Below are 16,955 nucleotides of genomic sequence, written 5' to 3'. Positions count from 1 at the left end.
TGCACAAAAGTTCTACCTCCACTAGTCATGAGCATTTTTAGTTTAAACTGCTTCAAGACTGGAGTCCAAGCAGAGAATAATATAAAGATTATAATTATTTTCCACAAACAATGAGAACATGCCAATGCTAACGTAAGATGACACAACCATGATGTTGGGTAGAACATATCGCGGTCATGGGAACTTTTTCAATTCCTTCTCAACTTTCACGGAGAGAGAGAGAGAGAGAGAGAGAGAGAGAGAGAGAGAGAGAGAGAATTACCTGAACGTTTCCTGAAAAGTTTCCTCCCGTCGGGGCGAGCAAAACCTCGCCGAGGTTCTTCCGTATCAATCATAGGCTTCTGTATCTGCCTTGGTTTGAACCCAGTTTGACGAAGTACAGATCACTCACGCCTAGTTTCTCTCTCTTTGTCTCTTGTCTTTCTCCCTCGACTCAGTTGCAGTAATGCAGTTCTCAGCTACCGATTAAAAGTCAAGTATCTCATTCACTGCTTAGGTAAGCAGATGAAAAAAGTAGTTTGGGGGATCATGAGCAAGTTTGCTCAACTGCGCCACAAGGGCTGAGAAGAGAAAGAACTGCGTCTGATAACCTACCGTAATTACAATTTCGGACGTTTGATTGCAATTAGAAACTACTTGTGCTTCGTAATCACTCTAAACCCAAGTGGAGCTTTTGAGTAGTAGCAGTTAATTTTTGAAAATAATTATGTTTGTAGTGACGTCCTCGGTGCAAGGTCTTGATGCTCTAAGTTCGAATTGTTCCTTACCGTTAAAAAAAGAAATTTCCTTCTTTTAAAGAAAGGACGAATGCACATTGTTAACGAATGCATATTGTTGATAAATGATTTAACCCCATTCTTGGATTTTCTCACTGTATGAGATATGTCAATAATTTTGTAAATTTGTAAATAACACTGAGTGTGTTTAATTGTATCAGTAATGTTCCATCTTTCAAACTTACCATAATTTCATTTTCCATCCTAACTGAATAATGATAATATGATTTAAGGTTTTCTGGCATCGTGACAACTAACGTCACTGACGACGAAATCCTTTATTGAGAACCTACACTGAATATTTGAGTGAAAAAATAGTTTTCCAATGGGTTAAGATGGCCCAAATTTAGTAAATGTTGCAAAGGCTTTCGCTGTCTTGCTTGATAGCTGCAGGCTTATCCTTCTGTTACAGAAGGTAGAAAAAAGCAAAACTATTGTAAAAAATACAGACATGTCCAGAACGGAGAAAATTGCCGTTAATATCATTATATCATTATGCAATGTAGTAACCTGAATTTAATCAGGTTCCCAGAAAGACGCAGTTCTGCAGAGAAAGAAATGATCTCTTCAACAATTAACAAAGATTTAGGTTAATTTCAGAGAGTCATTAAACAAGAAAAGAGATAAAGAATAAGCACATTCAATACAAGTTTTTGTTTTCTACCGTGCAATTCTTCGCAATAAAAGTGTTATTCTTGACATGAAATGAAGGAATGACTGGCTCCATCGAGCATTAGGTTAGCCTCAAGACCGAATGTTGTTGTCCGTAGTCCTAAACAACTACCATTATACTGAGGCCTTCAGCCAGCAAGCCTGAACAAGGTCTACAGAGACAGACAATAACCAAGGGATATCCAGTCACCTTAAACAATAAATTTCCCTAACTCTCAGGAAGGGTAATCACAAGCATGAGTCGAACATTTTGATTTAATAACGCTTTGGTAAATCATAACATTAATAAACGCACGTTTTCTCATAAAATATTGACACACAAGACAATAACGAGCTTAAAGTTAAGAGCTCTTCCTACGCTGCACCAGCTTCAGCTTCAGCGGCCTCGGCTTCGGCAGCTTCGGCCTCGGCAGCTTCAGTTTCGGCAGCTTCAGCTTCAACAGCACCAACCTCGGCAGCTTCAGCTTCGGCAGCTTCAGCTTCAGCGGCTTCTGCCTCAGGAGCACCAGCTTCGCTGGCTTCAGCTGCTTCTGCCTCAGTAGCACCAGCTTCAGTAGCTTCAGTTTCGGCAGCTTCAGCAGCACCTGGTTCAGCAGCTTCAGCTTCAGCTACTTCCCCAGCTTCGGCTTCGGCAGCAGCATCGGTAGTCTTAGCATCAGCGGTTTCTTCGACAGCTTCAGCCTTGGCAGGCTTTTCTTCAGTAGCTTCAGCCTTTGCGGGTTTTACTTCAGCAGCTTCAGCCTTTGCAGGCTTGACCTCAGCAGCTTCGGCCTTTGCGGGCTTTTCCTCAGCGACAGGAGATCTGCTGGAGTCACTTCCCTCAGCAGCTGGAGTCCTCTGGGGGAGGGCACAGCACATGGCTACCAAGCACACAAATACCTGGAATGTGAACAGGAGAAAGTATAACCTATCTTGCGCTAATATGAATAAGAGACTTTAGACACTGTCACTGTAGTAATACTCACAAAGCCAAGCCAAGGTTATTAAGACGAACATAAACAATAAAATGACCAAGAAGAGCCTATCTTTAATTGTGGCTTTGATAAGCGATTGTTACATTGAAGGTAATTTGCGAACATGTTTAGCCGACCAGGTATATTGTTTCTCATATCAAGAACAAAATAGCTGTACCTGAATAGTGCAACGTAGCCAGGTGGATCTAACAGTTTTTAAAAATGTCTAAATATGTAAAACAATGTCCAGCACTGCGAAAGATCTGGACCAGACCTAAGACAAGTTTTATTTAATCGACCGATTCAAACGGCGTCGCAGACTGCAATATCACACATTTTGTAAAGGGTCACTCACTGAAACCTTCAACTGAAGTGTAACCAACATTTTCACAATAAGTCAGAAAACGCCTCAAGTTTAACGAAATCTAAACATTAGAAATTAAGCAAAGGAACAGAGGAAGAGTATCGAAGCAGAAAATCAAGTAAAAACAGCGGCAAATCCTCACCAGGAATCTCATGTTGTAAAGTATGTTTGCCTTCGCTGAGGGACGAGGAAGAACTGTGCTTGTAAGAAGTCCTCCTCCTTTATATACGTCAAAAATCCCGACGCGTCACTATCACGGTTAGTCGGATGAAGGCTCTTCAGTGCCACAAATGCCAATCGGTTCCGCATTTTTTTTTCCATGGGCACCAGAGCCATGATTTAGTGCCCCGGGTATGCCTTCTCTTTGATTTCTTCAAACGTCGTGTCCGTTCAGTCAGGAAATTCAGAAAAAAACGTACTTTTTTCACTCTTCCTGTACTAAACGGAAAATTATATTCAAAACTAGTTTGCCGCTAGATTCAACTAACACTGATAAATACAGCACCATATTGAAATTCAGTTACTAAACAAACAATAAATTTTTTTTAAATGCAGAAAGTATGAGTAAGCTCACGTAAACCTCCATAAATCACAAGAAAATAGCAGGGAAATGAGAAAGCGCATTCGAGTGGTAGCGATATATGCAATCTTAAAAAGTCCTTGTATGCTTTTGAAGGTAAAAACTTTAAAGAATTTCACATAAGTTTGGGAGACTCTTTACCAGTGCAAATCAAGAACTAGCATCAATATTTTTATATTTCATCTCTCATTCTTACCGTTATTTATGTTTTGTAATTATAGAGTATTGTTTGTTTACATGGAATTACGACCTTAAGTTAAATAAGAGCATTTACATATCATAGTGAACGATACATTTGGTACTAAAGTGAATATTTTTTCTACTTGTTTTTCACATTTAGTTTCATTCAAGAGGCGACAATTTGCATTTGTTTTCATCAGAACTTTAAATCTTTCTCTTTGTTCAACAACAGGTCTCTCTCTCTCTCTCTCTCTCTCTCTCTCTCAACAGGCACATATAAATATATACCGTTGATAGGGTGATAGATATATAAAGACACGTATATTCATGCATATATATATGTATGTGTATGTATACATGAATATAATATACATACATACAATATATATACATACATATACATTACATACACCTATATACACATACGTGAGCGTGTGCGTTTGTGTCTTGAAAATCAACATGAAGAGAATTTTCGGTTTTAACACTGACACAGTATCTTGAAATCATTTTGCATATTTTGGCGAAACAGACAGCAATAAACTTCCGCATAAAATCTGCAAAGAAAACGTCGAAATGTGAAAACTGTTCTCGTGCCCCGTACCCGTTAATCTGGTTTCCAAATCGCTAACGCAATTAAGCAGGTAACGGGTCCAGTTGTATTCAGGTACATATTTTTTTTCTATTTCCACTGTCTTCCCTATTATTTCTTCTGCGCTCTCTCCACCTGCTTAGCTTTCCGTTCATTTTTCTGTTTTGCATGAGCTTTGTCATTCCTATTTATTTGTGAATTTTTTAGTTTTTGTTTCAGTTCCTCTAATTTTTTTTTTTTTTTTAATTCGTAAGTTTTCGTAATCTCCTTTCAATATTTCATTTCTCTTTACTTTGCGTCTTTTATTATGGCCATGACTTAGTTTCAATTTTATTATTTCGTTTTATTTCTTTCTCTCCCAATCGAGCAACTTTTTTGGGTTTTTTAATTTCATCTTCTTCTTAATCTAATATTTTCGATTAAATACTGGTTTTATTTTTCTTTTATATTTCACAATATATGTTTTTTTTTTATTAATATCCCCTCCGTATACTTTGTTCTCTGTCTATATTCTCTCTTGGTCTTTTATTTCCGTTTTATTGGGCCTCTGCGTTGACGGGCTTTGGAGGCGATTATTATTATTATTATTATTATTATAATAACTAATTTTCATCATATTTTCTTCTTAGTATTTCTACTTATGTCGCTGTGCATAACATCATCCTCAGCTTTTCCTGAATTTTTATGATTGGTTTAGTGTCTGAACTTTTTGCCCTTAAACAGTTTAAATTACATAACTGACATTTTTCAATGCAAGAAGTGTATCAGCTGGGTGGAATAGTTTCTCAGCTATCCCAGGCCTACAGTGAAGATCTCAGTCTAGGGGAAAAAGCTCGAGCAGACCAAGTGTACCTGGGAGTTACCTGGTTATGATGGGTCGCAGTCAGGAGGAGACCAAGGTGTCTGGAACCTCACGTCTCATGAAAATAGGGGCTCACTGCTAACTGAACTAAAAGCCTCGCCAAAGAAAAGAACTGGGTTCCATTCCCCACAAAGACTAATAAATTTAGGAGCAGTTTATTAAAACGCGTTGAGCCTCTGTTGACCTTAGCGAAAAATCATGTACCTGATAGTTACCTGGCTCTGGTGGGGTACAGTCAAGCGGGGAAAACCATGGTGCTATCAACTTAATTTCAAACGATTCGCTGAGAATCTGAAGGTTAACATATAATTTTATATACATTATATATATATATATATATATATATATATATATATATATATATATATATATATGTGTGTGTGTGTGTGTGTGTATAATATATACATATACATATATATATATATATATATATATAATATAAATGCATATATATATATATATATATATATATATATATATATATATATATATTAATATAAATGCATATATATATATATATATATATATATATATATATATATATATATATATATATATATATATACACATATGTATCATATATACTGTACTGTATGTGTATATAAAATGCCTCTTCCTCCTTTGGAGAACTTGGTGTTGGAAGGGTAGGTACAGACCTCAGGTTTTCGGCAATTTCTTAGGGATGAAGCTGCTAGCCTAACATCCTTTCCCATATCCCAGCAGATGCTGGGTGTCATTTCCATTTGTGTGTACTCCAGTCAAACCAAAATGACTGCGAACATGGCTGTCATTAGCTACGTTGGCAAACTTCTTCCTCTGACTTATAACTTGACTACAGTTACTCTGTATCTCTCTATTCAGGGTTCTTTAATCCGATCATAAAATCCGATTTACCCCTTCCACGGGCTGCCCAGAAGAAAGAGACCGTTCCGGGACAAGGCCGACTTAATATACAATCTGTCATCACTCGAGGAGCCAATAACAGTATTTTTTTTTATCGATTTGCATAATTTATTTTCATCAGTGAGTCTGGGCTAGATATTGAACAACTGCATGATTCATTTAGATGATAGAAACTAGATCGTCCTTATCCTACTTTTTGATGAAAACAGTTTAAATGTATAATTTCAGTTCTTCAGATTTCAGTTCTGTTGCTCATTTTACGCCTCCACGGTTAGATACGCAGAGGAAGTGTTAAACTGTTTACCCTTTCTGACCTAGTATGAGAAGATGTTTTATGAATCAAATCTGGCAAAAGTTCGTAGTCATCTTGATTTGACTATAGTCGGTCGGGCGGAAACGATTCGCGGATCAACAAAACGTGAGTTAAGCGCTGCACAACTTGCGCCGAGGCGCCCACTAAGGCTGACTGCACCTATAAGATTCGCCGTTGGACCCGCCACAGCTCTACGCCTATGCATACACACACACACACACACAAACAGACATATAAATGTATATATATATACATATATATACAGTATGTATGTATATATGCATATAGACATATATATATATATATATATATATATATATATATATATATATATATATTCACACGTCCATGTATATATATAGTATATATATATATATATAAATAAATATATATATATATATATATATATATATATATATATATATATATATATACACTCACTTTTGCATGTGTCGAACAGGTATTCCATTTATAATTGCCAACCCAGTACCTGAGAAATTTTTACTGCCTTAAGAAGCCCACGATTAAACCTGCCATGAGATGATACCGTATGACACTATCGCTAACGGTCTCACTGACGCACTAAGTTCCTCAAGGTCTTGTTTGCTGCAAACAAAACACTGACAGGTGGTCAAGATAATCACCTACAGAGTTCCTGAAGAGTGAAAAACTGATGTGAAAAGTCATTCTCGATATTGAAATCTCGCTCAGTTCATCACATTTTAGTCAGTGGAGCCGATTTAGTGGATACGGTGAGTTCGGTGTAGTGGAAAATTTCGTTAATGTGTTCTTAAATTATGGCCTGAAGTCAAGAGAAACTCGCAGCTGGTCGTTAAGTCTCCAAGATCCACCTGGAAAAAGTGGCGGACAGTTACAAGGATAGATGCCAAATCTGGATGGCCAAAGATAACTGTAAAATCATCTTCTTTGGCTGATGATGCTTAATAATAAATATGAATGTACATATAAAAACATATACATATATATATATATTTATTTATATATATCGTTTATGTATATGTATATATATATATATATATGTATGTAATTCTAATAGCCACAATGCCCTCTTAACTTCTCGAATTCTTCGAGTTAAGAGGGCATTATGGCTATTAGAATTACATATGTGTCTGGTAAAAGTGACCAGTAGATTCTACATATATGTATGTATGTATGTATGTATGTATGTATGTATGTATGTATGTATGTATGTATGTATGTATGTATGTCTATATATAATATATATAAATATATATATATATATATATATATATATATATATATATATATATATATATATATATATAAATACGTATGTATATATATAATATAATATATATATATATATATATATATATATATATATATATATATATATATATATATATATATATATATATATATAAAATACGTATGTATATATATAATATATAATATATATATATATATATATATATATATATATATATATATATATATATATATATATATATATATATATATATATATATTTTTATAATGAGCGAAGACCAAATGCACGGTCAGACTGGTGTACACGGTAAACCTGCTTCTCGAAGGACACAGGATTATCAAGGTCCAGAAACACATAAGGAAGAGAAGAATTCCAAGGCCGAAAGTAGAAAGGGAACAAACAGTCATCGAGGCCTTGCGAGAAAGCTGTGCCAGATTATCTGAGCATTTTCGATTTCTAAAATATCGCACTCTGTTACCATTCAATCAATCCGCATCATTCACAATCAAGGCTGTCGCAGTTGTCCTTATCCTGATCTAGAATATTGACTAAACCTTCGCCTTTCTGTCTCATGGTATCATTAAATAATATCTCCTCTCTTTTTTTGTCATCGTATTTAAATGAAGGTTAGTCGACAATTTCACATTCTTCCTCTTCACTTCCACCTAATACTTGGTACACCCAGACACCCTCGTCTCCTCCCATGAACCAAACTCCAGGATACTCCTTCTCCTTACTTGGCTGCACAGATGTGAGCACTTGACTACAGTCTCTCTCTCTCTCTCTCTCTCTCTCTCTCTCTCTCTCTTTTAATGTTTAAATGAAGGTTAGCTCTCGCATCAAAAACACATTTCCTCCTTGACTGTGATCCTGCCAATGCATTCCAGTGTAGAGCTATGTATATTAATTCCACGTGCTACTTGTTCAGATACCATTAAATGAACCATTTGCGATTCCATAAAATGACATGGTAAGAAAAGTAAACATAAAGAAAGTGGATATTTCAGTTCTTTTTTCCATTTCATTCCTTCAAATCTAGGCATTCTGGTACGACCTAAACATTTCTTCACTAATTCTTTTCCCTTCCTCTAAAAATGTTAATTCCAAGGAGTTAGCGTTCCTCAGCTGAAGATCATCGAAATCTTATATTTATACTTTTTATTTGGCGTATGTTGATGGTCCTGCCGTTATTCTACTCCCGCTTGTGGTTTACGGGATGCAAACCAAAAGGTCAGGGAAAGAAACCTTTATGCCACTCGTGACCATGCAGGAAAAGAAAAATTCTCTCTTCTCTTTCTCTCTCTCTCTCTATATATATATATATATATATATATATATATATATATATATATATATATATATATGAGAGAGAGAGAGAGAGAGAGAGAGAGAGAGAGAGAGAGAGAGAGAGAGGTTTCATCTCCACACGTCCTACCCAAAGACTAATCAAGATGTTTATTTGTCAACGGAGTCCGCTTCATCTTAGTAGTCACCCAGCGTAGCTTATCGCCATTTGTCGAATGACCAGCGGCCGGTGTAACTTATCTGTGTCTTGAGCAGCAGATAAGAATATGCGTACGAGGATTTATGTGCATGCCTTTTTAGGGAGTCTCTCTCTCCCTTCCACTTGTTTGAAGCAGCAAATGGAGATGCTATTATTTGTTACTTGATGTTACTTCCATTGTCACCTCCGAAACTTCTTGTTTAACTCTCGGGAATAATCTTTCAGAAGGATACTAATAAACTTCATGATTTGTGGTTCTTGGCCTTTAATGCACAAAAAATGTAAACAATTAATAGCTGTTTTAGTCTAATGCACATCTTCTTCTCAAGAATGATGTCACTGGTTGGTTTCCATCACCAGCAACTTTCTCTGGATGCTGGAGATAAGATGAAACAATTAGAAACAATCTGAATAACCAAAGTATTTAAATTTAAGTGTCGTCAGTCGTCCGAACTCCAGAGGGCACAGTTATTTTCCAGGGTATAATTTTAACCCGTTACTGCGAATCGCCTGATAGACTGGTTCTTTCCGAACTCAAGCTGAGACCATTCACGATGCACTTAAGAGTCATCACGGCGGTCTGGAGACATTTGACGCAAAAAACTTAAGGTTGGTCATGAATTCTGCAACGCGTCATAAGGCTTAGCTGAGAAACTAGTTTTATTCTATCCCTCTTTGCAATGTAGCAAACACAGCTTAATTATATGGTGTTCTGGTATGACTGAAACATTTCACACAACAGTTGGACTACGAGATTAGAACTGAATGATTTGTTTGTCATCAGGCGTCGCAGTGGCTGTGGTTATCGACGCCAAGAGACTAGAGTGTCAGCTGAATACCACTAGGGCTTTTCCCATGGAGTACATCTTAAAATCCATCGCCATCTGTGTAATCTGCGGATGCCTACTTTTCCATGCGCGTTAAAATCCTAAAGAAAGCAAACGTGAAATAGCATTAAATACACTTGATGTTTATTAAATCATATTTTTTTTCTGAGGCTGAAAACGCCACCTTGCGGGAAAAAACAGATGTAAAAATGGAGAGAGTGAAATTAATGAGCTTTAGATAACTTGTATTTTCTGATTCACAGACCGACAAGACGGACAACCCCATTCTCGTATCTGGGCCAGGCCTCCTGTATACAAGAACTTAAAATAAAATAAGACAGTTAAGTGGAGCTCGACCTCGTAGGAGGTGACAGACCTTTTGAATGATGATATTCGATCCTTACTGAATCAGCCATTGTACGAGTATATTGAGAAGTATTAAGAATAATCACCTTGCTTCAGTCATAACTGATGCTGTTCCACTGGACAAGAGAGACTTTCATTTTCGAACGGCTTGCAACAGTTACCTGATGTGTTCAGGATTTATAAACTGATCTCCTGGTAATTTACTTTAAAATATTAAGCAGGTGGCCTATGAGACCCTGCTTTTCTTAGCCTGAGATCAAGTCACTGAAACCTCATTAGACCCCGTCGACATTTTCTAGGCTGAAGGTCAAAAGGTGAAGGATTTAATCAGAACACGAAATCCGTAACTATTATTTAATACTGAACTCGTTGATAACAGATAATATATATTTGTCTTGTCATAAAATATGAAAAAATACAAAACTTATAACCTAAGATTCACAGTCCCCCCCCTTTTAATTAGGCTGCACCGGCCTCTCCCTCGCCACCCTCTCCACCAGCTTCGCCTTCACCACCAGCTTCAGCTTCACCTCCCTCACCGGCTTCTCCGGCTTCTCCTGCTTCGCCGGCTTCACCTGCTTCACCGGCTTCCCCTTCGGCTCCATATTCACCAGTTTCTCCGGCTTCGGCTTCGGCACCAAATTCTCCGGCTTCCCCGGCTTCAGCTTCAGCTTCAGCGACGTATTCGCCAGTTTCTCCTACTTCACCGGCCTCGCCTGCCTCCCCTGCTTCAGCTTCAGCGCCAAATTCACCGGCTCCCCCTGCTTCGGCGCCTGAAACCTCGGTGCGGGTTGCTTCAGCAGCGCCGGTGGCGTCCTGAGCGGCGGTGTCAGCGGCTCCTCCAGTAGCGGGTATGACGCCGTGAGGCCGAGCGTAGCACATGGCTACCAGGCAGAGAAATACCTGCCGAAGGAAACATTTACAAAATTTGAGAAAGTTAGAGAAAATATGCAACGGCGTCTTCGAAGGCTAGTTGCAAACGTGAGGCAAGACCGTCGAAAGAGGTAGAAGTTACGATTGCGTCAGATTTCATTTAAATTACTGTTTAGTGATTTTTAAATAAAGCTGCTATTGTTGTTATGCACTGGGATATAAGCTGCGATCTTTTGATATCTCTGACGAGAATCTGATTTTATGAAGTTGGTGTTTGATGACTCATTCCATTATGCAGGAAAGTAGAAGGTAATTTTGTTAATTAAATAATTAAATAATAATAGTAAAAAGTAGTTATAATCTTCACCAAAACTATATCTTCTTTCTAAGTTTAGTCGCTAACACTACGCTCTCTTTAAACCACAGAATAGCTTCATTATAAACTACAAAATTATTTCAACACATCATCTACTTACTAGCTATATTGTATATAATTAGATTTTAGACTAAACGTCAGTTTTAGGACAAGAAGTACAGGAGTCACTTTCAGGTATCTTACTGGGAACTCCTTTGCAGCTTTGTGAAGTTTTAGAGATTATATAGGTGGTCCTTTGCTTTTTTATCAATAATGTTGTTTTATTAGAATAAAAAAACCCTTATAATTTTCCTTGTTTCCTTCTTACTGAAGGGTTTCATCGTACCGATTTTATGGCCAGTTTCTCTTGAGTTAAAAATACCAAAATTATCGTTTATGTCAATGCAGGGTAAACAGCTCCATATTCTTTACTTGTTAATAATTATTATCAAAGGTTAAATACAATAAAAAGCTTAAGAATACTACGTATGAAACTTTGGAAACTCAGACACATTGTTCTAAACTGAATTATTTGGGATCTTTAAGAAATACCTATCAAACTACTTCGATTTTCAATATAGAACTTTCCAAATAGAAGCAAAATCCTATCGAAATTAAAAGTACTTATCCTGTACTAAAACCGCAAGACTTGAACCTCCTGAGTTATTAGACTGTACATATTAAATATCCTTTTTGATAACTAATATTTTTTTCCATAGAAAACATCGCCATTTAAAATCAACATCTTTCTCGGATAAAGTTCAGGTCATAACCGCGGTCCTAGTGCCAAACTAACAATCCTTATGATGCAAAGGCCCTGTTATAAAATTGCTATAAGAGGACAGCTATTATGACATAGGATCTTTGTTTTAAGAGCATATATGACAATGATACAGACGGTAAAATTGATACCGTGGTAATAGTGATACTATAATATTGTAATAATTATACCGCGAGAATATCAGGATAATGATAGACATAACATATTAGTTATGGGAAGGAACAGGTGATAATGACGAAGGTGATTGCTTATGAGAAGATTGTGATTATGACATTCTTTCGTATATGATGTCATAAGCACAATCTTCTCATAAACAATCACCTGCGTCATTATCACCTGTACCTTCCCATAACTACTATGTTATGTCAATCATTATCCTGATATTCTCACAGTATCATATTACCATATTACAGTATCACTATTACCACAGTATCATTTATACCATGCGTATAATATGTCCTCTAATAGCAATTCCCTTGTCTTTACCACAATATAGCCAACAACAAAACAGCCGTTATCATCGCTATTCTCCTGAAAGGTCGAGTGACAAAAACACTACATTCATGGATCAAAAGCAATAATTGTTCATCAGTATATAATTAACATAACTACAGAGTGACAAATCACAGCAAATCCTTACCAGGAATCTCATGTCGTCTGCTTTTCTTCACCGACCGAGGAAGGACTGTGCCTCCTTATGTCCTTCCAGCGCCTTATATACGTCAAAAACCCGGCCAGGAGCGACCGTTCGGTGTCATGGGTGAACGAACGAACGCCTTTACAGGAACCCCAAAATGCCAAATTGGTTCCCTGTGACATATAATGTAGCCACATCAAATTGCCGTCAGTCTGACCACAAAGAAATGCTGGCTCTGTTTTTCTTCTTTTTTGTCAATTCATTCCTTATCTGAACTTTAGTTCTTCGGCTAAGACAAAGGCCGTTGCTAGCCTTTTGTTTAGCAGCATTGAACAAAGCGGTGATGTAATAAATGTGAGCTGGGCTTTCCTTTGATTTACTGCTTTAGGATTACAGCCAAATATTTTTGCTATATGTTGGAATCCACGTTTACGTGATTCATTTAGGTAAAGAATAGAAGGTCATATGTACTGGCTTAGAACCTTACTAAATATCAGTGGTGAGAAAACTTTATCTAACCATCTCTCTCTCTCTCTCTCTCTCTCTCTCTCTCTCTATATATATATATATATATATATATATATAACATGTATATTTAGAAATAAATATAAGTATATATATTATAAATATATATACATATATACACATATACATACATACATACATATATATATATACACACACACATATATATATATATACAGCATATATATATATATATATATATATATATATATACATATATATACATATATATATATATATATATATATATATATATATATAATATATATATATATATATATATATATATATATATATATATATAATATATATATATATATATATATATATATATATTATATATATATATATATATATATATTATATATATATATATATATATATATATATATATATATATATATACGTAATCAAATACAGAGAAAAATCAATAACGAAGACAAGACTGGATACCTGAAAAAGTACTGTAATCAATGGAGGTACAAAACACAGCGCAAGTTTATGCGAAAAATATTAAACAAAAACTACTGGTTTACTGGGACAAAGATAAAATCCGAGCGATAAAAGTTGCATTTCTAAAAGTACAATAAGTAAAACTGCGCATAAATCAGCAAACGGACACACCCACTTACATATATATATATATATATATAATACATACATATATATATATATATATATATATATATATATATATATATATATATATATATATATATATGTATATATATGTGTGTGTTGTGTTTGAAAATGTATATACATGTATATATGTTCATATACACAGATATCTACATATACATATATATATATATATACTTATATATATACCTAAATATACATACATACACACACACACACACATATATATATATATACATATATATATATATATATATATGTGTGTGTGTGTGTGTGTGTGTGTGTATACAGAGTGTTTCGAAATTAGACCCGCCCCTCTACAGCATAAACTAAAATTGGTATGGACAAAAACAAAAGTAATTCAGAACAGGTATTTATTTAAGTTTCTCTCTGAGTATTTAATATTTTGTGTGGCCTCCATCTGCCTGTACCACAGCCTGCATTCTTGAGGGTATGATTTCAGCAAATCGCAAAAAGCTGAGACTCAAACCCATTTCCTGAGCACTTCGGTCACCTCTCTTCGCAGGTCATCGAGGCTTGGTATACCATCATAGTTCACTGTGCGTGCTTCAACACGATCCTTTAAGATACTACCAATGTTTTCACACACATTAAGGTCAGGGGAGCTACGTGGAAATTCACTTGATGAGAAGAAATCGATACCACTGTTTCAAAGCAGCTCCTGTGTCTGAAGAGCCTTGAAACATGGTGCCTTATCATGCAAAAATGTGACTTCTTCAACAGATAACACATTTTCAGCATCTTTGAGGAAAGGAAATACTCCACCAGTAAGCACAGTTTCTCTGAAGTATTTGCCATTCCATGACTGTCCTTTTTCTTTGATGATCCACATTAACCGTTTGGCTGTGAAACAGAGAAAAATTCCCAAACATTCAGGAAATTTCACAACTTGGCGTTAGTGCACGTCATCGCTGATATCATCCAACTTTGCAGCCCAAATGATGTCATTTTTATGATTTGGCTTCCTGACTGTGTAAATGAAGAATTCATCTGATGCGGCAACATGGAGAAAGTCAGCTTCATCCCAATCTTTAAGAAATGAACCACAAAACCATGCACGGTCTTCTCTGTTGCTGAGTGATGTTGGGCTTGCTGATAACATGAAATGGCTTGATACCAGATTTTTTCAACTCACGATATACAGCACTATAACTTCTCTTCTTTCGTCTTTTTGTTTCTAGTTCAAGCGCCAATTTACGTAAAGACTTTCTTGGTCTACCCACTGCCTCAGCTATGATGTCTTTTGACTCCTGAGAAAGATTCTCACTCTTTTCGCGATGACAGTCATGGATTTTTGTTCCAGTTTCTTGTAAAAAAGGATTCATCTCTTTTAATGTATTTAGCTATCCAGGAATGTGAAATGAAGGATGCGCCAGCATCCCTGGCCTCTCTGAAGGTTATAGCCCGGGTTTGGTCAATCCATCTAATTTCCTCCGAGTTGCTGGCCATGGCTGTATCTAACTCCGTCACTCACTCTGAAAATACAAAAAATGTAAAATGAAAAATAGCTTAATAGAAACTTAAAATAATGTACTTGGAGATAAGCTATAGCAGAAAACTTCATAACTTTCCATTTGTTCTGGGGAGGTGGGGGCTCTAATTTCAAAACACCCAGTATATCCAATACAGCACGAAGGAATGTGTGCTCGAGAGTATCACTAAGTCCACGTTGGAAGGTGAGTGATATGGATGTAGTGAGATAAATATATATATATATATATATATATATATATATATATATATATATATATATATATATAGTCAGGTTGTTTGAAGTGCTTATTTGAAACAACCTTGTTTCAGTTGTTTATCTGCCCTCTCGTGTTGTGTGTGAGAGACGAGGTGGCGTTCGTCTCTCCATTTTCTTTGTTAGTCAGTCAGGTTCTGGTGGCGGATCAACTGATTCTCGGCAACGTTTAGTCGAGAACACAGCAGCAAAAGATTTTGGAGTATCACCTTGTTGACGGGGATGGTTTGGATGTGGCAGGTGTTGGTTACCTGTTGATAGCCAAGGAGAACATCAGTACCATTCCTGAGGATGAGGTGGTAGCTAAACAATGGTCACCTGTTCAGAGGAAGTATTCTTCTATGGCAACTGGGAAATTGTCGCACCGACTCTGTTGTGGTCATCCAGTGTTGGATGTAGATGATGTCTCGGCAGTATTCGATGGTTATCCTTGAGGATTTTTGACTGTGGCTCTTATTGTTTGCAGAGTGTTATTTTTATTACTACTATTGGTGAGCAAGTGTGGCTCCTATTAGTTTACAGTGTATTGTTATCATTATATTTGATGAGAAAGTTTTTATGCACCATGTTATTACTATCATTGATGAGAAAATGTATGCCCTGTTGCTGAATTGCTCAAGTGTATTGTTTAAATATTTTCATGATGATATTAGTATTGCTGGTGGTTTAGATATTTATGTTATGTCAATTTATTTTACTAATTGATGTTTTGAACTTAAAGGTATTTGAATAATTGTACTTTGGAGTTTATTTTGCTTTTTGAAGTTTGAGATGATTAGTTATGGTAATGATCATTTGTTATTGTTGTTCCTCTGCTTTCTAGAACCTGGGCTCATTGTATATATGTAATATGTTTGTACTAATAAACTAGGTTTAAGGTATTTATGTATTTTCTTTTACACCCTCCCTCTTTGGTTGTTTCAGTCCATCAGTCCACTCCAGTCCCATATTGTTTAGTGTTTACAAACCTGATCATTACGAGTAAAAAGTGACCATGACATAATGGCGACCTTGCCAGGATTGGGTCCTGTTGTGGCTGGTGGTTCTGTGACATCCTTGTTGGGGGGGGGGGGTGACAGTGTAGTTTGGAAAAAATAAAAAGAAGATTTTTTTTGTTAAGTAGGGATGTGTCAGATTGTTTGAAGTGTTTATTTGAAACAACTTTGTTTCAATTGTTTAACTGCCCTCTCATGTTGTGTCTGAGGAGACGCGGCTACTATAGCACTCCTGTGGTCG

The 16,955-nt window shown here is 36.2% G+C and overlaps 2 protein-coding genes across 2 annotated transcripts; both read right to left on the bottom strand.

The window, feature by feature from the left end:
- Positions 1 to 1,689: 1,689 nt before the first annotated feature.
- On the bottom strand, positions 1,690 to 3,038 carry LOC136825578 (brain acid soluble protein 1-like). The gene is made up of 2 exons (XM_067082164.1): positions 2,908 to 3,038; positions 1,690 to 2,327 (listed from the first exon to the last, which is right to left on the bottom strand). Exons 1-2 carry the CDS (start codon positions 2,917 to 2,919, stop codon positions 1,803 to 1,805), a joined length of 537 nt encoding a protein of 178 aa, XP_066938265.1. The 5' UTR covers positions 2,920 to 3,038; the 3' UTR covers positions 1,690 to 1,802.
- A 7,443-nt stretch (positions 3,039 to 10,481) lies between these two features.
- On the bottom strand, positions 10,482 to 12,847 carry LOC136825715 (paraneoplastic antigen Ma6E-like). Its single transcript, XM_067082486.1, has 2 exons — positions 12,791 to 12,847; positions 10,482 to 11,044 (listed from the first exon to the last, which is right to left on the bottom strand). The coding sequence occupies exons 1-2, from the start codon at positions 12,800 to 12,802 to the stop codon at positions 10,601 to 10,603; spliced, it is 456 nt and encodes a 151-aa protein (XP_066938587.1). The 5' UTR covers positions 12,803 to 12,847; the 3' UTR covers positions 10,482 to 10,600.
- Positions 12,848 to 16,955: the final 4,108 nt, after the last annotated feature.

Source organism: Macrobrachium rosenbergii, chromosome 39 (genome assembly GCF_040412425.1).
Source record: "Macrobrachium rosenbergii isolate ZJJX-2024 chromosome 39, ASM4041242v1, whole genome shotgun sequence".
Lineage (NCBI taxonomy): Eukaryota > Metazoa > Arthropoda > Malacostraca > Decapoda > Palaemonidae > Macrobrachium > Macrobrachium rosenbergii.
This window is presented reverse-complemented; position numbering and strand designations above follow the sequence as displayed.